Source organism: Nilaparvata lugens, chromosome 12 (genome assembly GCF_014356525.2).
Source record: "Nilaparvata lugens isolate BPH chromosome 12, ASM1435652v1, whole genome shotgun sequence".
Lineage (NCBI taxonomy): Eukaryota > Metazoa > Arthropoda > Insecta > Hemiptera > Delphacidae > Nilaparvata > Nilaparvata lugens.
Window position 1 is genome coordinate 24650046 of NC_052515.1, and position 22412 is coordinate 24672457.

The window sequence follows — 22412 nt, forward strand, 5'->3', positions numbered from 1 at the left end:
TTCTGGAGTTGCCTTGAGGTCCATTTTAGTCGCCTCCTATGACAAGCACTGAACATGTGGTAAACAGTATTTTGTTTTCTAACCTCAAATAAGTAATATAATTTCAGCATTGATAACAGCCAAATATAGGTGTGCTAATTTTCACTATATACTGTTAGTGAATTCTGGTTTTCAACACATTCTTGAGTACGATGATTGATTCAAAGCTCCCCCAACCCATAGGGTGCTTTTTAATGTTACTTCAAACTAAGAGGAATACAGGTTCAGTGCTGCCAAAAAAATGATAAATGTAAAATAGGAATAGACCCAGTTTGTCTTTCACTGTTCCACTTTGGTAGCGTCCGTGAAAACTGAACATTTTTTTGGTGAGTGGCGGCTTTCAGGATTGGCGGAGCTCCGGCGACTCAGAAATCACTCATCTTCATTCAAATGCTTATAATTCAAGAATAGGAATGAATTTGGCCAATGTGATGACATATTTATTTGTGTTCCTCTCGTCAAGTACTATCATTCCTGAGAGTTTGAGCGATTTTAATTTTGCAAAAATCCATAACACATTTCATGAAAAATGCAAATCTCCCAGATTTGGTTGATATTCGGGCTATGGATAGAGGTTTACCTAACAAGTGTTGTGCTATAATTGACCAAGCGAAGTGAGGTCTAAGATTCAAGTCAACGGTTTGACATTTCTCTTAATGTTTAAATGTTTATAGGTTGTGCATTTACGGCAAAACGCGGTAATAGATTTTCATGAAATTTGACAGGTATGTTCCTTTTTTAATTGCGTGTCGACTTATATACAAGGTTTTTTTTGAAATTTTGCATTTCAAGGACAAAATAAAAAAGGGAAAAGGAACTTCCTTCATACGCCAATATTAGAGTAAAAATCAGACTATAGAATTATTCATCATAAATCAGCTGACAAGTGATTACACAGATGTGTGGAGAAGCCAGTCTATTACTGTATTTCCATAAGGTCTTTAGTTTCAATCAGGTACTTGTGGATGAGAATACTGAGTGAGGTCTACTGTTCACAGAACTACTAGTATCAGACGATTCGCTACAATACAGTGAGTTATTCACTGAAACAAAATCTTTCCTTCACTCTCAGATCAGAAAAATCACTCATCATCAAACGCTTATAACTCAATAATAGGACTGAATTTCGCCAATGTGATGACGATCCGCAAAAGCAAATAAACATCACTCAACTTGCAGAATAGAATTTGACTCACCAAGTTCCAAATTATATCCATTCAGAGTTTTTTTTTTCAACTTTACATTGAATATCGATATGTGGCCTAATGATAACGAAAGCTTCAATACACATTGGAAATACAGTTATTCACTTCACTTAAATGGGCTTCTTTTGAACAAATTAATAAAAACAATATAAAAATCTTGTAGTACACTTTTTTTTAATTAAAATAGTTCAACGACTAGTTTCGACCCTAACTTAGGTCATTTTCAAGTTGAACTTAAAATGACTCAAGTTCTAGTCGTTGAACTATTTTAAAGTTTTTAAAAATAAAGGGTACTACAAGATTTTTATATTGTTTTTATTAAGTTATTCTTTACTTGATGATTTGGAGAATTCACTTCTATATTGATGGAATATATTAGGTAAGTCGAAAAATAACACTCGTTTTTGAATAAATATTATTCTTTAATAATCCACAAACTCATTCTATCAAGTCTCTTATGTCTTACATGAGAAATGCCGTTTAGGTATCCTTTCAATTAAATATTATTTATCAAATATCAAACCATAACTAATCATTGGAAAATTACTGATAAATTAAAAAAGTACACAGAAGGAAAAAACAAACAGAAAAACAAACAATTTAACATATCATTAGGTACAACCAATAAAAATTCCCAAAATTTACAATTTTCTATATCATATTCAAATCATTTCTACGCCTTAGTTTCTATATTCCTCTGATTTGTCGATGCTTGAATGTATTAAGTTTTGCTTATGATCAACGTACGACAAAGATAAAATTTGAAAGACTAAATAAATTTATAGATTATCGAATGTTTTCGCAAACAAATAAAAAAACTAATAATGTGAACAAATAAATAATAATAATATTTAATTTACAAGGAAAGTATCGTTAGATAGCCTCAGGGAAAACAATAAATTTACTATAAGTACTTTGGCCAGGCCTATCTAAATAATTTACAAGTTGATAACAGAAAATTGCTAAGGAGTAGAACAAGAACATAACTCAACCTCATAATTGTTCAATTTATAAATAGATTTAATTTGTACAGCGTATACCAATGTATTCAATTGTGGTTTCTGGGATTATCGGATGAGATAGCTCTCTCCTTTTTTCAAATATGTTATTTTTGGATCATGGAAAACAAGGAAACAATTCCTAGAAGTGTCACACTGATCCTCAAGAAAACATGTAAAAAAGGAGATCTCGACCTCAACCTAACCATTTTTGGTATCGCATATGAATTTTTCAAATAATTTACAAATATTTTTTTACAGATATTGATAATTTACACAAATTTTACTAAAGGAATTGCGTAAGAGTTCGACAATTTTCTCAGAGGAACATAAACTTTGATGAATACAACCATATAGATCCGATAAAGTATAACTTAGTTGGAAACTTGCAATCGTTCAAAGATCATGCTAACTTTTCAGACATTCAAACTTAGCTACCAAACATGTTCACCATTGTTGGAACTAGAAATTGTAAGAAACTCTATGACATACAATTTATGCATAATTGTTTATATGATTATTAATAATTATATTATCATTACAACATTACTATATATACAAAAATATACACTATCACTAAATATGTATTTCTTCATTCATATATGTGTTATATAAACCCCAAATATTGATAAGTATATATAATTATCTATAAATAAGTATATAATATAGCTTTCATTTAGATTTGTCTTGTCGATTATTTTGTGGAATAATTGCAGAGCTCACACTCTGTAACTACAGAACAAAAATTAGAATCAAAGATTTTTTTTATTTATGAAAAAAAAACAGGAATAACGGCAATATCAAAATGCGTTCTTTTCAACTTCCACAGAAATACACTGGATTATAATTATTTTTCAGATGCTTTGGAGTGAGTTACTTCTCCATGCCCCCCGCCTACACAATAATCAACTTTTTTTATTTTATGTACCAGCAACGATAAAAAAATGTTCCCTTCGATTCATATCGGCAAATAATAATAATAATTATCAACTAAACAAAAAATTAGTTATTTCTCAATAATAAATTATATTCATAATGCTAACATTACATAAATATATCATCCAACACTTTCAAAATGTATTAATAGTACTAGTAATAATCTACTAGATTTTTATCATATAAAAACAACCGACCAGAGTCAAGAACTACAACGCTATAAAATTACTAATTTTAACAGAAAAAATTTCTATACAATACAAAAATTACACAACGTTCATCAATCAAATCATATAAGTAATGGTGAAAAAAATGTTCTAATCAATATAAAGTAGGTCTACATTTTCTTAGGATAAGACAAGTGAAGATAGGAAATTGATTATAAATGAGTTTAACGTTGTTATTTTCATGCATGACAAATATGCATAATATATTTAACATTTTTGAAAACCTAACAAATTTTGATACGATATTTTTTTAAATAGAAAATTAACTCCCTCTCATTTATGTACAATTTTTCAATTGTACATAATTCGAAATTTAGAAAATATCAATTAAATTCAATCGCAATTTATTATTGGAGAATAAAATAAAAGATAAATTTAAAATAAATAGATAAAAAATGTCTGTATGCTTTGGTCACAGACTGGAAGAATAAATTTCAAGTATATTGGGTAAAGAGGAAACATAATTATTTGTTCGACGTCTGATATTTGATTTTAATTTTACAAATAGCAGATAATTTTGTGATTCAACTTTATGAATAAACGTTAAACTCATTGAACTTACAATACGTAATGCGAGTAAATGACATATTATACAATAGTATAAGTCTAAGTTTTATCTTTTTTTTTCAAACATTGATTAAATTTTTTACTTATAACACTGTCAATTTTGCAACCTTATCAGTCTAATAAATGTTTAAAATACACACTCACTTGCACTTCGGTATATAGACTACAAAGTAACAAATTTTTAATACCATTATACTTTTTAATAGTCCGATTGAAACCATTTTTGTACAAGATAGGCACTTCTTGATATCTGAATAACTGCTTACTCTAAAACTATTTCAGATTTTTTTGTGAATTATGATACCACGGAGTAAGGAACGCTATTTCTTCCTTATTTTGTGATGAGAGTAGGACATGTGTGAAATGGGTGGATGATAAATGGAACGATTAGGTGGTTTCCTAACCACCAGGGTTATTCGCCAACATAACGTCCAAGGGGAAGTCGGAATAAAGTTCAAAATACAGCTGTAAAATTTGATTCTAGTGCTCTAGGATTCCTCAAAACCATAAAAAAACCTCAATATTGAATCTCAGTAATGAATCGACAATTGACTTGATTAACATTTCAATTATTATGCATCTAAAACTGTGTATCTAATTTAAGGCAATTTAGTGTGAATACGATTTACAGTAATGACTATAGAGGGAATTGCTGGGCTATCAGATCATAGTTTATGAGAAAAATGTGTAACAGTTGAATCTAAATGCCCATACTTTATTTTTTTGCGATTCTCAGTTCATAATCAAATTTTTTTTAATGTATTTTTTTTAATTGAAGGCAAGCAGTATTCAGAGTAATCAAGTAACACACAGTTTCAAAGCATGATACAGCTTGTATTACAATACAGGCAGGTACTTATGAACATAGATTTTTTCAGAAATCTACATTATCCATTTCAGACATAGAGAACTGAACGTTTGAAGGCTACAACGGTATAATTGCTCAACAAAGCATAACCTTAGTGCACTTGGTGATGAATTTATTAATGAATTTCTGAATTTATTAATGAATTCCTGAATTTATTAATGAATTCCTGAATTCATTCATAGAACAATAGATGTAAGTTGACGACTGTAAACGTCACCCATCTATCAATGCACTTTTTGTAATCTTATTTACTGGGACATACACATTTTATTACACAAAGTTTTCAACAGCAATTTCAACAAATCGTGACATTTATTTTGTAAAATAAGGCATACGATTTTTGTAGATGGATAGTATTGCTATCCAGAGTGATACACTCTCAAATATATATCTGAAAGTATAGCAGGTAACGAATATTGGTTCTTCAAGTTGTCAAGTTTCAAATCCAGATAGAAAATAGGTTGGACATATTTTTACAAAATCTAATTTTTGAAAACTCGGATCAGTCTGACCACATTTCATTTAGTGATGTTATTATTGCTTTTACTGTGGTGAGATCCTTGATAATAGTTTTATTCGGCAAGTAAACGCAATACTTCATCCAAAACATGATGTAGTTAAGTTCATTTGATTGATTTTTCTAAAATCAATCGGGAAGCAACATTTTGATACCTTTTTCTCACTAAAAACTACTCCAACGGTAGACTAAAGTTGAAATCAAGTAAGCTAAAAACACTAGTTCACACGAAGACACTTCAATATTGCTTTATTATCCTAATAGAATACCTACTAGTCGAACTTTTAGAATATGATTTTCTTATAAAAAGTTCAAACAAGTTCATCAAGTGAATAACTACAAATCATATTACACGCCTCAATACAGCTAATTATATTCAGGGCAATTGATTATTGCTGAATTTGAATTTTGAGGAAGTCATGAGACCAAGGTTAATGAGGTTCAACCTCTTTCATCAGACCTGATCCAGACAGGTAAAAAGATATCATTGTTTGAATTTCTGATTCAAATGAGAATTTCAGATTTCAAATTACTCTGTTGAACTGTTACAAACTTGCTTCAATCTGGTTGTAACGCAATTAGACCATGAATTGGAGACAATTAGAGCATAATTGACAATTACTTCTCATAAATATAATACACAGTTTTGATCGAATATTCATTTAAATTTAATTTTTGATATTCTTTTCATCATACAGTTTTATGATGATGATCATTTTGTATTGAAGGTAAAGAACAAATTTTGAATTTCGGAATTTTTTGGGGAAAAAACCTGTTTCTCCCTTCTTATAGTAATATTACATTGGTATAATTTCTGAAAAATTGATAAGATTCTATGATAATCAGTTGACTATTTCTATCTGAATTTGAAATCAACACGAGTAACAATTTACATTATTTTTGGTACCTGCATATAATTTGAAATATAACTGACAAACATTATTGCATGTCACACTGGACAATAGTAACAACAATAGACCTCTAAAAGACATCGATTCACACAATAAAAGTTGTACTATGCAACCCCGACCAGCGGGTGAAAAAGACATTCAAATTTCCTAGATCAACTAAGAACTCTGAATGTGACAATCTGTACAAAAAATTTTACTATTTTCAAATATATCCGTATCTCAACATACAACTACGGATTTAACCAAAGATACAGTTAAATTTTGAAATAACTTGTACACATAAATATATTCAAGTCCTGAGAAAAACTCAGATTACGGTACCTAGATTTAGCATCAAATAAACATTGTATTGGTGTTACAAGTATTCCTACAAAGTTACAATGGTTATTTTTGGAACTGAAACCTTATGACCAATTTGTTTAAACCTTTGAAATTTTCACATAGGCTGATATTTTGGAGTTGTAAAACTTGAGTATTCGAATTTGGAGTTGTTTTTTTTCAAACTATAATCTCAGTGAAACTTGTAAAAGTATAGAATCTACTTTGAAAATATTGATATGCCCTATAATAATATTATATTGGTGTTAGTTTAACATAAAAGCATTCACAATAATTGACTCTTGAAAAGATTTTTTTCTTTCTTGAATTCGTGGAAGAATTTACTTTTTAATGATTATAGTAGACCATAACTTGATAATGAATGTGATGTATTATTTTATGGAAACATAAAATTTCATGATTGAAAATATCATAGAAATTAAAAAATGTTCGATATAGTAAAATTGTAAAATAGTTGAGAGGTAAATCAACCAAGAATTTTAGATTCAGTTAAAGAATAAAATTTCAATGAATAATACATTGTTATTATTATTAAAAACTTGTAAAATAATGTTAAAATAATTCTTGGAAACTAAAAGACATTGAACTAGGTCACTTCCCAAAGTTTAATTTTGTATAAAATGTAGTAGACCTCGCATGGTAATTGAATTTTCTAATTTATTAGCAACCAATTTTTTTCATTTTTTGTATGATTCAAAGCACTTTACCAAAATTAAAAACTGTGCATAAAACTCATTCCAGCCAATCAAACTCGAGCAAACTCTTACATTTTTGAATCGCTACAAAAATATACAACAATTATCAATCAAATCAATATAAAAAGGTTTCCCGAGACAAAAAGGAAGACTAATTTTGTTCGTTGCATTAGAAAGTAACAGTGACAATAATTTACAAAAAGTTTTCAACAACTATCATTACAAAATTAGAAACTCAACAGAAACTGACAATAAAAACAAAATTAATTTAAATAGAACTAAATAATCACCTATTTTCAGGAGAGTAAATTTGGAAAGCAACAAACGATAAGACAAATAGAAGAGTGTTTCACATATTAAAAATATTCATTGCATTTATATCAAACTTTTTCAATATTCATTTGCATTTTCATTACATTTATATCAAACTTTTTTAATATCCATTTTCATTGCATTTATATAAAAAGTTTTCATTGAATCAGATACTTTCGGGAGTTAAAATGATAGTGTTTTCAATTATTGTAAAATTTTAAAGCTAATTTGTTAAAATAGTTAAGGTTGAAACAGTAATCATTAAATGAATACAATATAAAACGTGATGCCCTTCGGTAATATTGGCGATTTAAAGAATCTTAATACTGATGAACGTAAAGCAGGATTTAATATAGGTACAGAAAAGTTGTGTTTTATAGAACTGTATACTTTCAAATTTCAATATCTGTACTTGATATCAGTTGGCATCAATATCAGAGTATTTTTGATAATAAACTATGAATTACCGGTAATTAATGTTAATTATCAAGCTTCAGAATATTTGATTTAATTATCGTTTAATTATCAGAGTATTCAATGCGATTATTTCGACCAGATATATTTTGCAATTGATGATATAACTGTATTTCAAAATCAATTATCAGCCTTCAGAGTATTGAATCATTATTTCTCAATAAAAAGCACAACTGGAAATATTGCAATTGAACCTGTTAAATTCAGCACCTAACCTAACCAAAACTATCAGGAATCTTGAAAGAAATCTGAGAATGTTTTATGGTAACATAAATCTGTTAATGGTATATTCTGTTGAATTACAATAATTTTTCTTTGTGTACAATTCCAATCAGTTTACGATAATTTTGATTACAGTAATCAGTTTACAATGATTGTGATTACTCTTCAGTAATCAGTTTACAATAATTGCGATTACTCTTCAGTAATCAGTTTACAATAATTGCAATTAAATAACTCTTCAGTAATCAGTTTACAATAATATTGCGATTACTCTTCAGTAATCAGTTTACAATAATTGCAATTAAATAACTCTTCAGTAATCAGTTTACAATAATTGCGATTACTCTTCAGTAATCAGTTTACAATTAGTGTTCATACTCGTTGTTGAGTACTTTTAAAGGCCTGATTCATGAACGTGTACGTTCATTATATAAAACTGTTTCGAAAACTGGGAATTGTCCCAGGTTTCCTATTGAAACACTCTAGTATTCTACGTTTGCTTTTCGGACAAAGTGAGAAAATAAAAGAGGGATGTAAGTGTGTGGTTGGGGGGAGGGGAGGTGAAGGGAGAGATGGTGGGGGAGAGGGAAGTAGGGGCACCCGGCTAGGTGATGAAAACCGGGTTGGGTAGTACTCATAGCCTTTGATTGGCTTTCGCTTTCAGCCTCTTGATGCCCTCGTGAACGTAGGCGACCAGTTGGTTGATGTTTGTTTCCAGCATCAGGGTGCCGCATGATTTGTCTAGGTCGGTGAAGAACTCTGTCGAAACAAAATTAAACATTAATTTTCATATTACACTTTCAATGATTTATTTATTACTCATCATTACATAACATCATGTCCGGGAATATTCCCGTTTGATACGTAAATTGTCAGATATAATAATATATAGGTACATAACCTACCTAGGATTTTAACCTACAAGTTTTGGTAGTTCGTTGAACGATTATCAATCTCAAGAAAACTGAATTACTTATATTGATTCTAAAATAATTTTCCAAAAAGATGGTTATTAATCGTGTTTCGGATGGAAATAATTTTCCAAAAATAATTAATAATAATTTTATTATTAATTAATAATTTTCCAAAAAGATGGTTATTAATCGTGTTACGGATGGACACGTTAAGCCGTCCCGGCTGCCTAAAAAACAGTCGTTAGGTCATGTCAGAGGCCCTGAAATTGATCAGCTGGAACCTGAAAACTCTGACACCAGACCTGAGCCAGCCAGATCACTCGATATTATTATTATTATTTTAATCGCCTTGTACAGTGACGAGTCAAAACTATTAGTTGATTATTCTCTTAGTTTTGTGTTAATTTGATATAATCTTTTAGCTATGCGCTCTGTCTGAATTTTATAATTTTATGTATCCTTTCTGGCTTCATAACTAGTTCTAAGTACAGTTTTAAATCATACCATAATACATCATTATCATTTTTCAGTAGAATCATATATTTAACAATAGGTAACCTGGCTGACTATATCCTTATATGTGAATAAAAATGTAATATATTTGTTCTCCATAACCATTCTACTTGCTCCTTGAAACGTATAATGCTCGTTTTCGAGCTCAAAATTCAAGTGGTATTATTCTTTTTTGTGATTTGGTGTAGAAAATTGAAATTAACATAACCTATGTATAATATTTGGACAATTTGAAACTAAATTAGGAAATTGAAAAAGTTTTGGGCAATAGCCTGTTTTTTCTTTTCCGATCATTGTATTGTTTGTGCTAACCTAAATAACTTGCTACTGGAACACAAATATTACCTCAAACTGATGTTCAAAACTCTCGATAACTGAGTGATTTCGGTCGACAAGAGTGAGAGCGACTTGACACGATATCATCTTTCATCTTATCACTAGCCTGCATTATCTTATCACTATATTATCACAATAACACATTTTTTGGTCGTTTTCGAACGTACCGATTGTCAGCCGCCATTTATCGTCGCAGAATGCCCTGCGATTGGTTGAGAATCAGCTGTTGATGAGAATTGGCCGATCGGAGGACATTCTGGGTGTAGTTACAATAAAAATGTCGGCTGATAATCGGTAAACAAGAAAATGGCTATGCGGTAGACATTCTGGGTGTCGTGACGATAAAATGTCGGACGACAATCCGTCCGTCAAAGTGTGAAAATGGCCATTGGGTGAGAATTAGCGAATCGGACGACATTCTGAGTGTCGAGACGATAAAATATGTCGGCCGACAGTCGGCAAGTGTAAAAGCTGTTCAATTTGACACCCCGTTATTTCGAATCCTGGACGATATCGTGTCGACGAGTTATCGGTGAGTGTGAAAACGGCAACTGAGCTATTTTATTTCAACATAATTTAATTATCTATCATTTTAACTTGGTTCTCCAATACTACAACATAATTTTTTAGGATGGCTGTAAATAAGATATCCATAGTTAGGTTGATCGCCAATATTCGGAACGAATAGGCACTAACAGAAGAAGATAATTTTAACCTATTATTTGTTATCATTTTAACAGCTAATGTAATATTTACATTTTAACCTATTATTTGTTATCATTTCAACTGCTGATGTAATATTTACATTTCAACCTATTATTTGTTATCATTTTAATAGCTGATGTAATAATTACCTAGATGATTTCCTTTAGCGATGAGCTGGTTTGCCTGATCCCTGAGGTCGAAGGCGGAAGAGAGCCAGACATAGTTGAAGTAGAGGTCGCTCATGGCCGAGTGAACGGTGACCGGAATAGAGGTCATAATTGGATGCGGGGGTTGCTGTCCCGCACCGTTCCCGCTACTGTATCCGGACGACTGCGATCCGACACTGCCGGCCGGAGAGGGGGTCGGCGACATCGGCTGCGAGGGCGTAGCTTGTCCTCCCCCTGCCCCCTCCAATCGTGAGGTGGGGTTAGCCTGCCAAAACACAAAACAGTGGTTAGTTTTGCGAAACTCTATAACTATAACTGAAGTATACTATAACATTTTCACCTAAAATTGAAAATACGCTCGAAATTCGAGAAAATGTGATTATTCAATTGCAAACTGTTGGCAACTGTTGATTCTATTAAATGATTCACTATGAAGAGATAGCACACATCGTGTGTCTCCAGCGTTATTGTCCTGTCACCAGCTGGCTCAGATCTTTGAATAGTAGACTTGAGATGCGCATGAACACTAGCGTCAGGTGATCAATTTTCATAACGGCAAGGAAAGTTGTGTGAGTGTGCCACACCAGATTTTTGAGAATGAATTTTTGTTCTGATTCTCTCAACATTTATGATCCCCTTTAACATTTGTTGTGAATTTATTCGTCAATAATTAATTAATAGAGACCGAAATAATGAAGCTCACCTTGAGGTATTCGTCGATAGTCCGCTGTGCAATCTTGGCCTCCAACTGCTTCATGGTGTGAAGTTTCAAATAGAGCAGGGACTGACACCTCAGACTGAAACAGCACAAAGTCAACATTCAATAAAAATCTACTTACAAGAATCAACAAAAAGGGATACAAGAATCATCTACTGTTTACTGTCCTCAAAGTTCCCATACAAGTAGTTAGCAGTTTCTAAGGGTCATATGCACCATAACATTTTGACGCTGATCTTGGCTCACAAGGAAATATTATAATGTGTTTTTTGAATATTATTACAAGTCAGCAATAAGATACTTTGCTTTTACTCTCACCAGCGGGCAAAGAGTTATCTTTTTACTGGTGGTGCCTAGAAATTTTATAACTAGTTTTTCTTCCCTCATGTATATACATGTATGTGTAATTGTTTTATGAACATTTTATTTTTATTTTTGCTCGTGTATGTATGTGTATGAGTGAATTATTGTTTGTTTTTTTTTTGCTATAAATTAAGAATTTGAATTTTGAGATTGCAAATAAAATATTTTATATACAACAGTTTCATAGCAGGTCTTTAAGGCACTCGTGAGTTGTTCAAGACACGCGTTCGCTCGCTCAAGTTGTTTCTTAACTCTACATCTAACTAATGCGTTAAATACACTTATTATGAAAGTGTTGTTTAAACTAATATAATAATTGAATTATAATTAGTAATTAAACTACTATTTAATTGAATTTATTTATTGAATAAAAAATATTATCACTTATGTTGTTACAATCCTAGTTTAAACAGACTACTGATTCAACAAATTTAATGAAGAGAACACCTTAGATGAAGAAAAGTATGATTCAAATTCAAATTATGATAGGAACTTACCTAAGAATTGCGAGTTTTATGTGCAGATCAGTTTGCGAGTTGAAGTTGATTACTTGAGTCCTCATTGGTACAAACTTTGATGATATGTATCTGAAAATTTAAAAAAATGCATTAATAACACGAACTTTTGTTTTATTCAGAAAATTTCAAGTCTGATTCGATTTAAAATTTATTCTAGTGAAAATCAAAATATAAAGCAGTAGTAATGTTCAATAACTCATTTTTCAAGTCAAAAAACATCAAAATATTATATCAATAGAAGTAAAATGAGAATTATTATATCAAATGTAACAAATGATCTCAATTTCAGTTCAATTTGAATACTATTTTAGAGTCAGGAAAAATGTGCTAAAATGAATGTTTCCGACAAAATATGTGAGCTTTGAGCTGCATTCGCACACAACAGTAAAAATACTAGTAGTTCTGTGAACAGTAGACCTCACGCAGTATTCTCATCCACAAGTACCTGATTGAAACTATATACCTTATGGAAATACAGCAATAGACTGGCTTCTCCACACATCTGTATAATCACTTGTCAGCTGATTTATGATGAATAATTCTATAGTCTGATTTTTACTCTAATATTGGCGTATGAAGGTGGCTCCTTTTTCCTTTTATATTATCCTTGAAATTCAAAATTTCCAAAAACCTTGTATATACGTCTACGCGCAATTAAAAAAGGAACATACCTGTCAAATTTTATGAAAATCTATTACCGCGTTTCGCCATAAATGCGCAACATATAAACATTTGAGCATTAAGAGAAATGCCAAACCGTAGACTTGAATCTTAGACCTCACTTCGCTCGGTCAATAATTCCCACGAGTTATAATAATTGGTCTATTCCCATTCAGCACGGTCGAGTGATTATGAATGACACTAATATTATCAATATTAGAACTTAGTATGAATGATGGTTAGAACTTATGGGAATCAGATGGAAATTACTGAGATATTACAATTATTCAAATGCTAATGAATTAATTTTTGCAGTAGCAGAAGTCTTCGGGGTGAATTACAGCATATAATTAGGATTCTCGTTTAATAATAATAATTATGGGAATCATATTTTCATTGTTCGATGTCACTGTTGTGTGCGAATGCAGCTGTAATCGTTTGTCTTTTGTTATAGGTAAAGTTTAAGAAAGCTGTTTGGAGCAATGTATCACCATGATGGGAAGTTGGAACAAAATATATTGAAACATGAAAATGTTGTATACATCATGGGAAAAACTACTACCATATAGGAAATATAGCATAAGAAAATATTTCATGGTATAGGTCGTTTATGTTCCAAATTCCTAGCCGACTACTGTCTATTATTACTGTTTTGGCCGAGCCGGGTTAGAGTGTAATAACGGCACAGTATGAGAGACTACCAGCGTCACATAGTTTCACAAAAAATAATTACTAGGACTATCAGCTCGAGTTAACAGTGAAATTCAACTGCCCCAAATTTGATTGAACATAAATGTCCTATACCATGGAATTATCTTTTCCTACAGTTACGTTGAAAAGTGGCCATTGCTGCACTGATTACAGAACGCAAAGAATCACTTTTCCGCTCTAGTGCGGGAAAAATTTTTCTGCACTCCAGATTTGCAACATGGCAACGCAAAATACTTAGTAGGTTATATGGAGGAACAGTGCAGCAAAATCAAAATGAAGTTGGTAACAGTGACTGGGCTGCTATAGTGAGCAGAGGTGCAACGAAGCACAACGCGCAAATTATTAAGTAGATATTATAACCAAGGACAACATTTTTATTCAATTTAACAATAAATTAAGGTTTTTATCATAATAAAATTACACAGAAAAACATTTGATGCATTTCAGGCAATTTTACCCATAATTACCCACTTTTCATATTCAATGGTAACTGTAGGAAAAACTTAATGTGAAATACGTGCGCAAAGTTCCTCTGCTGCACTCAAGAAACCATTCCGCCCTCGCCTACGGCTCGGGCGTAAACGTTTCTTTCGGTGCAGCAAACTGTCACTTTGCGCACTAGTTGCACAAATAACTATTTTATGCTATCTTTCCTATATGGTACTACACGTTATATTAAGCGGACTTTTGTCGGTAGATGGGTGAAGGCACTAACCTGACAATCTCCTGCGTTTCCTTGTACATGTGGAAGGCGGCCCTCTGGGTCTCTGGTTCCTGTTCGAGCGACTTGCCAGTGAGCAGGAAGTAGAGCACCGCCTCCAGGTACTTGAGGCCCTGAGAGAACTCATCCCGCTCGTTGTCAGCCAAATGCTTCAGTCGTTTCGCTTGGTTCAGGTAGTTGCTTCTGAAACACAATCAATTCAATTAGAAACATCGCTTGGTTCAGGTAGTTCGATTCAATTCAATTTATTTGCCATTTTATAAAATAATACAAATATTTTTCTTTTTTCCACAGTGCATTCTCAAGCTATGAATATGTAGGTAATGATGAAAACTGTATAATTGATAAGCGTGAACATTCTTATACGGAATTGTATCAAGAGAAATCATGCTCAAACGTTTATTCTAAATTATCCATTTTAGTGTTTTAGTTGATGAGTCATTTGTTATAAATCTTTATAATTATTTGTTGTAGCTTCCAAAAGTTCTGTCGTTTTTTGCTCATATATTCTGCAACTTGGTCTACACACAGGTTTTACCTTGTAGGCTACTCCTTAACATAGATGGACATAAAAATATACTGCAGTTTTGGGAGTATTTTTACATATTTTAATAGTATTTTTCTTGTATTATTTCTAGATGTTATAATATTATATTATTATGAATGTATGAATGTATATGTTTTTTGAGAAAATAAATTTGAATTTAAATCACAAACAATTGCATTAGAAAGATTAATGAGATAATGATGAACATATTTATTTTCTAGCCGGAGTTGAGAGCTTCGATTCCCTTCTACCATTCAACTTGAGCGCAATCTTGAAGCCCCTTTGCACACTTTCAGACTATCTCCCGGCTTCTTTCCATGAGAAGTTATCAAAAGTTACAAGTTAAATTTAAATTCAGAAGTGTAGAAATTTGGGACAGTAATAGCACAACGTTAGCTTATTTTTCCTTTCCCTATCATTTCAATGATGGAAAAATTATTGTAAGAATAAATGAAGAGAACATTTCATAAACAGTAAGAGATTATAAATAGAAATACAAGTCTCAGTACCCTTTTTAAAGATTTTTTATCACAACATCTTTCGGACTTTCATGCCATTTCAATGTCCGAAACATGTTGTGATAAAAAATAATTTATTAGGGTACTGAGATTTCTATTTATATTACAAGTAGCCCTAAAGAAAAAAAACAGTAACATATTAGTACGTATGGTATGTATTAGTATGTTTATTAGAACTGGCTATATTTCAAATTTGACGAGGTCTAGATTGGAACAAAATAGTGTTCAATAAATTGATGGAGTTAATAAATTGTACTCACTTGCTATCCTGATCGCAGATATCATTCTGCGAGGGGTAGTAGGAGAATCCATATTGTGGAGGAGGGGGTGCCCGCTGCTGAGTCTCCCGCTCATGATTCGTTTGAGAAACATTTGACAGATCTCCTCCCTAAAAACACAAAATAGATTTATAAAAATCACCAAAAACATTATCAATCATCAACACAAATTCAAAGTTCATAACACTCAACTATTGAAAAAAGAACAAACCATATAAAATAAGTTTTCAATAGTTTATTTCAATTAAAAGATCAAATTTGATGAATCAAGTATAAAGTAATATAGGTACAAATATTGAGAAAATTAATATGAAGTATATGTAAACTAAACGATAATCTTATGAGGAGGTGAAATTCTTCAGTGTACGTCTAAATTATGCAAAAATATGTAACAGTAATGTGTATCTTTTCACCTTTCAGGAATAATTGAATCACTTATTGGAAAAAAACAATAAATCAATGCATCACTAATTATTGCAATGATGAAAGATCATTTGGAATTGGAGTGTTACAAATAAAGACTAGTAAAGTACTAGTAAATACAAAATTAAGACTAGCGAAAACTAAATAAAACTAGAGAATGAAATAAAAACACACATATAATATCAGATTCTACAGTTTTATTTGGTACAGGACCATGGCTGACTGACAGTTGAAAATGTGACCAGAGTGGTCACGAAACCATGGTCGTGTACCGAATAAAACTGTTTAGAATTTTACAACATATGTGTGTTTTTATTCCATTATGGAACGGTTCTACAATATTGACAGTGACTCAGTCGAATTTTTAGAACTGGAGAAAATTTGAACAGTGAGAATGGAAATTTTGAAGAGCTGCAAGTACTCACTCTATTATGCCTATTCTCTCCTCTTCTTCGTTTCATAGGCTTCTTTATTCTCTCTGGAGAACTATTGGAGCTGGTGCTTCCTCTTCGTTCTCTCTTTGGAACACTATGGGAAGGAAACACTCAATGTCAATCCAATACAAACTACAATCACTCACCAATTACAACAATTCTTTCGAGTTTTGATAATTCCATACACGTTTCCAAGCTGTTCCCCAATTTCAGAGAAAGATCAATTAACCTAGTGTAGTATTCAAACTTTAGAAAGCTTCTTCTGAACTCAAGGAAAATATCCTTATTAGCTTAGCAAGGAGTGTCATTCATTTGTGCGACATCTCAAAAGTGCGAGTATGTCAACATTTCGTTATTTGTGTTTATCATCTGAAATCTGGCATATCTGAGGCACTCCCATGAAAAACACTAAAACATAAATTCTATCATCAGGCCTCTATTATTAGAAAATTATTATCCACCACAATTTTTAGAGATGAAAACTACTAATAACTGTGTTGAGGCGATAGAAAATAGGCTGACTCTCTTAGATTTAATTGACCAACGGCTTAATGATGTACTTAACTATTGCCTTGAAGAGATAATATACTAGTGCCTCGAGATTATTGAAAATAAAGTTCAAAACTGGCTTTTATTAAAATAATATTTTTATTATTATAGAGTTTAGAAACTGATAATTATCAAAATAATAACTATTATCAAGTTTTAAGTTCTCTTTCCTTTTTTCTTGTCTTTTTACCTTTTTTACTCTTTCTTAATTTGCTTTGTTAACTGTAACACTTCTTTTTTATTCTAAGTAGTTTTTTTCCGCCCAAACAGGTTTTTGTAACCTTTGGGATTATTTTCCATATAAATTGATTTTTTGTAATGTTCTTGAGGGTAAGATTGTGATTTTTTAGTTATATGGTAATTATTTCAGTAACTATGGTAATTTCATGCTCTGTATGTATTGTAAAAAATGGAAAATAAATTGATTTGATTTAAATTGAAAGGATCGCAGTGATCTAGTCAAGTATGATATGATTATTAGGCCTATGTTCACATTGTATACAATACTTATTTTGTTCAAGTGTGATTGACTACAACTTATAACTTTACATGTTGATTCATTTTAAATTGTATCAAGTGTGATGTATTTCAACTGTGTATTTATTTCATGTAATAAATGAATTTGAATTTGAAAAACTTAAATATTAAACTCTAATGAATGACTCAATATGAAGCTATTGTTGAAATGTTGACTAACCTTGTAGTGGTAACATCAAGTTCAGGTTTTGGTTGGGGTGTGACAGGCGCCATCAGTCGCATGACGTCATAGGGCGCCTTGTGCTGCTTGTTGGGTAGGGGCGCTACGGCCGCCACGGGCACCGGAGACTTCCGGCGTCCCTTGTCCTTCAACGAGGACGAAGAAGACGAGGAGGAAGCGGATGATTTGACCTCCTGAGGCCGACCCCTGTCCTTCTTGGAAGTGGTGCCGCCCCCTTCTTGCCTGGTGTCTGCCAACTCGGTGCGGGTGCGGACGTCTTCCGAGGAACACTTGTTGAGGATGCGTTCGAGAGCAGAGAGACCGCCCAGGGCGGAGAGGTCCAGGCGACACATGATGGAGAGAGGTCGACCCCGGGAGGGAGACGGCTTGGCAGGGGGTGCTGGGGGGGCCAGACGGGGTGACGGGCTGTGGGGGGAGATCGGGGGGACGCGGGGTTCTTCAGCACTACCACTAAATGGCGTCGTCGATGTCCTTTCACCATCATCCACAACTGGAGATTCACTAGTCACTCCCGGTGTCTTCGATCCTCCTTTCCCGCCACACTTCCCACCTTTACCCCCACCCTTCCCACCTCCTTTGCCACCACCTGAAATCAGAAAATTAATTTAAAAATTCATCCAACTCAGGCAGCTACTATCAATAGACATGATGAAAATAGTTATTTGTACAACTAGTGCGCAAAGTGACACTTTGCTGCTCCGAAAGAAACGTTTACGCACGAGCCGTAGGCGAGTGTGGAATGGTTTCTTGAGTGCAGCAAAGGAACTTTGCGAATGTATTTCACATTAAATTTTTCCTACAGCTACCATTGAATATGAAAAGTTAGTTATTATGGGTAGAATGTCCTGAAATCCATCAAATGTTTGTCTGTATGATTTTGTAAATTAATAACAAATTTAATTAATTTTAAAATTGATTATTCAATAAAGAATTGTTTTATTTCTAAATTTAAAATTGATTAATCTTTAAATTTTCAAATTTTAGATTTTTTTTCAGATTACAAGATAAGAAACAGTTCCAATCAATTCATTTAAATCGAAAACAAAAAACTGGCTCCTGTCCAATAGAATCAATCATGGAGAACAATTAGTTCTAAGAAAAATTTTCCATACTGTTTCATTCTTATTTTCTTCATTTTAATGATTTTTTTCCCATGAGTATTAGAAGTTCATGAGCTCGCAAGATGTATCTTTATTAGAATTTTTTACTATTGGCATATAATCTTAAACAATAGCAAAATTAATGGCATCCCGACACATATTCATATATAGTGTGGGCCACATTTTCTTAGATCAGCAAATAATCAACCAATTGTATTAATACTTAGTAAATGATTGTAGCTTATATGCTTTTTGTAATCATGTCTATAATTTGAATAAACTCCTCTGGTCGTGTTGTACCCTCGACCAGAGACATTATTATAATTACCTTTGCCCCCACCCTTGCCACCACCTTCGGCAGTATTTCTGGAAAACAGCCTCATCAGCGTATCCCGTTTCTTCTTGTTGTTAGCCTCAGTGTCCAGTTTGGGTGGACTCTCTTCCTTCTTGCCATCACTGTCGTAGGGACTGACGTCACGGGGAGGCCGTTTCACAGCGATGGCCGGCGTCACCCGGGTGACCGGCTTCACGGGCGACGAGGAGGTGGGCAGCGAGCAGTAATCCTCATCATCGTCGTCATCCTCGCTGCTGGAGGCGGCAGGCAGCACCCGGGAGCGGTTGGCAGGGCGGCAGGGACGCTTCTCCTCCCAGGAGTCCCTCGGCGTTGACCTGTCCGACGACCGTGACTCGGTGGGAGTTTTGTTGGCGGTGAGGCGACCTCGTTTCCTGGGGGAGCGCACCTTGGACCTGCCCCATTCATCATCTGATCCTGAGCTGAGGTGCGCCTTCACTCTCTCCTTCGCCTTGACCTTGGGAGGGGAGGTCACCACCTCCTCCTCTTCAGACTCTGACGGTGTCTGGGGTGGCTTCACCTTCGTAGGTCTCCCCCTCTTCTTCTTTACCACCTCCTCCTTCTCCACTACCTTACTCTTCTTCCCTTTATCTTTCACCACCTTCTCAGCAACAACCTTGGCGGTGGCATGCACCTTGGGTCCTCCCCCCCTTTTCGCCTTGGCTGCTTTGCCAGGTGATCGCGCGTTGGAGCGCGGTGGGGGTGGGGTGGGAGGGGTACGAGGGGGGCGCCTGGTCCCCCCAACTGAGAAGCTGTAGCTGTCATCGTCATCATCATCCTCGTCGAATGAGCTGTGAACGGGAGGAGGGTTGGCGGTAGATCGGGGGGCTGGGGGTGCTTTGTCCGAGTCGCTATCCTCCATGGGCATCGGTGGCGTGTAGATAGGTGGCCTCCGAACCGGCGCTCGTTCTGCATACAAAAATACATCAACATCTGTTTGAATTTTGATCTGGATCTGGATAGAATTATAGAACAAATTATTCACTACAGATCTTATTTTGTGTGTTTCTAATTTTGAATAACATTTTGAGAAGATAGAGCTACAACTTGACCTATTTCGGACTATGTGTAACCTTATATTTGGGGGACGAGTAGCACAAGGTCAACTTGTTTTTCCTTGCCCTATAATTGAAATAGAATTATAGAATAAATTATTTACTATAGATCTTATTTTGTGTGTTTCTAATTATAAATAACATTTTGTAACAGATAGAACTTGACCTATTTCGGACTATGTGTAACCTTATATTTGTGGGAGGAGTAGCACACGATCAACTTGTTTTTCCTCGCCCTATAATTTTAATGATTTTAATGATGTAAGAATAAATCAAGTCAATTTTACAAAAATCATCACTTCGATTCAAATTTCGACAATGTCAAAGACAGATTTCAAAGCAGGTTCGTACTGGGAACAAAACATGATGAATTAGGCTCAAAGTATAACTAATAGATGTTAATGTAAACGTAATAATTGATAATTTAATGTGTAGTTCGCCCCAAGCTTTCAATTAATTTGTTGCTTTAAAAATAATTGAAAACTTTGAACTGAATTTTCAACTGGTCAAAAAATCAAAGATTTATTAATTGAATCTAGTATCAGACTACAGGTCTGAGGCTGTATATAATTTGTACTATTAGCATTGTTTTTATAAATTAACGTCTATGCTTCAAATTCAAACAGTTTTGAAAGTTTATTTATTTATCTCTTCAAATACATAAAAAATCAGGTAAAAAAAACAGGTATGCGTCCGAAACTGCTTTATATCTTAATTTGAAATACATAGTCTGAATTAGTTTGTAATAAGGTTAGGTAGTAATAATTATTATTAGTTTTGTAAGTGGGACAACACTAACCTGTACTACGGTCGTCATCACTATCGGTGCTCACATGTCCCGAAGCCGTGCTGGCGGGCTGCCAGTGACGTCGTTTGCTGCGACGCCGCTTTGTCACCGGCTGCGACTTTGGGGTGGGTCCCACTTTGTCGCCGGCCGGCGGCGCTGCAGCAACTTTGTCGCCGTCCGAGTCTGACACCGATATAGTGGCCGTCACCTGCTTCTTGGCAGTGCCCGATCCGAGACACACCACCTCCGAACCGTCGTTGTCCGAGGAGTCATCCGACTTGTTGGTCTTCGATCGGCCGTCGTCCTGAACACAAAAAAGTAATTTAGATTAGATTAGACTTATTTATTTATTCATACTATGATCACACTATATAATATAATATATATTGGCTACAGACATTTATAAATAATGAAAGAAAGCAAGATAATGCGGACTTACATTTTTATAAATCTATTCATATAAGAGTACATTAGTCACATACGAAATACCACATACGAAATTCAAATTGAACCTTTCACTAATGAACCTGCTAAATGATTATTATTTATATCTGATAAAACAAAATAAATCTTATAGCACCCTTTATTTTTTAAAAACTTTAAAATAAACCTGAAGATGGTGTAATATATCACCGAAACTAGTTGTTCAACTATTTTTAAGTTTTTAAAGATAAAGGGTGCTATAAGATTTATTTTTTTTATTAATTTAAAAGTAGCCCATGTCAATAAGTGTTTTATTTATATCTGTATTTGATTTATAATTTGTGAGTTGTTTTTAAAATTAGAAAAATATTGCTCAACCCCCCAATTAGAAGAATTGGATCAATTATTCCATACTTATTTGCTAGTTTAGTGAAACACTATATGTCAAGATACAAGTTACTATTAAACTGTCATCTGAATTGCATATATCATGAACGTTATTAGCCGTATTTTGAACGTGTAAATATTGGACTGTCAATAGAATTGCAAATTAAGCGCTCAAGTATGAGATGTTTCTGAATTCTTATTTACA

General features: G+C 33.4%; 1 protein-coding gene across 1 annotated transcript in view; it reads right to left on the reverse strand.

The window, feature by feature from the left end:
* Positions 1-1645: 1645 nt before the first annotated feature.
* The window catches only part of LOC111063337 (AF4/FMR2 family member lilli), a 49913-nt gene continuing 29146 nt past the window's right edge, over positions 1646-22412 (reverse strand). The window contains exons 5-14 of the mRNA XM_039439265.1: positions 21410-21701; positions 19532-20464; positions 18083-18689; positions 16828-16930; positions 15962-16089; positions 14631-14819; positions 12524-12613; positions 11649-11742; positions 10928-11210; positions 1646-9069 (exon numbers count right to left, since the gene is read on the reverse strand). Of these exons, the coding sequence (XP_039295199.1) occupies positions 8945-9069; positions 10928-11210; positions 11649-11742; positions 12524-12613; positions 14631-14819; positions 15962-16089; positions 16828-16930; positions 18083-18689; positions 19532-20464; positions 21410-21701 (2844 nt within the window). The 3' untranslated portion in view covers positions 1646-8944. The remainder of the gene's footprint in view (positions 9070-10927; positions 11211-11648; positions 11743-12523; positions 12614-14630; positions 14820-15961; positions 16090-16827; positions 16931-18082; positions 18690-19531; positions 20465-21409; positions 21702-22412) is intronic.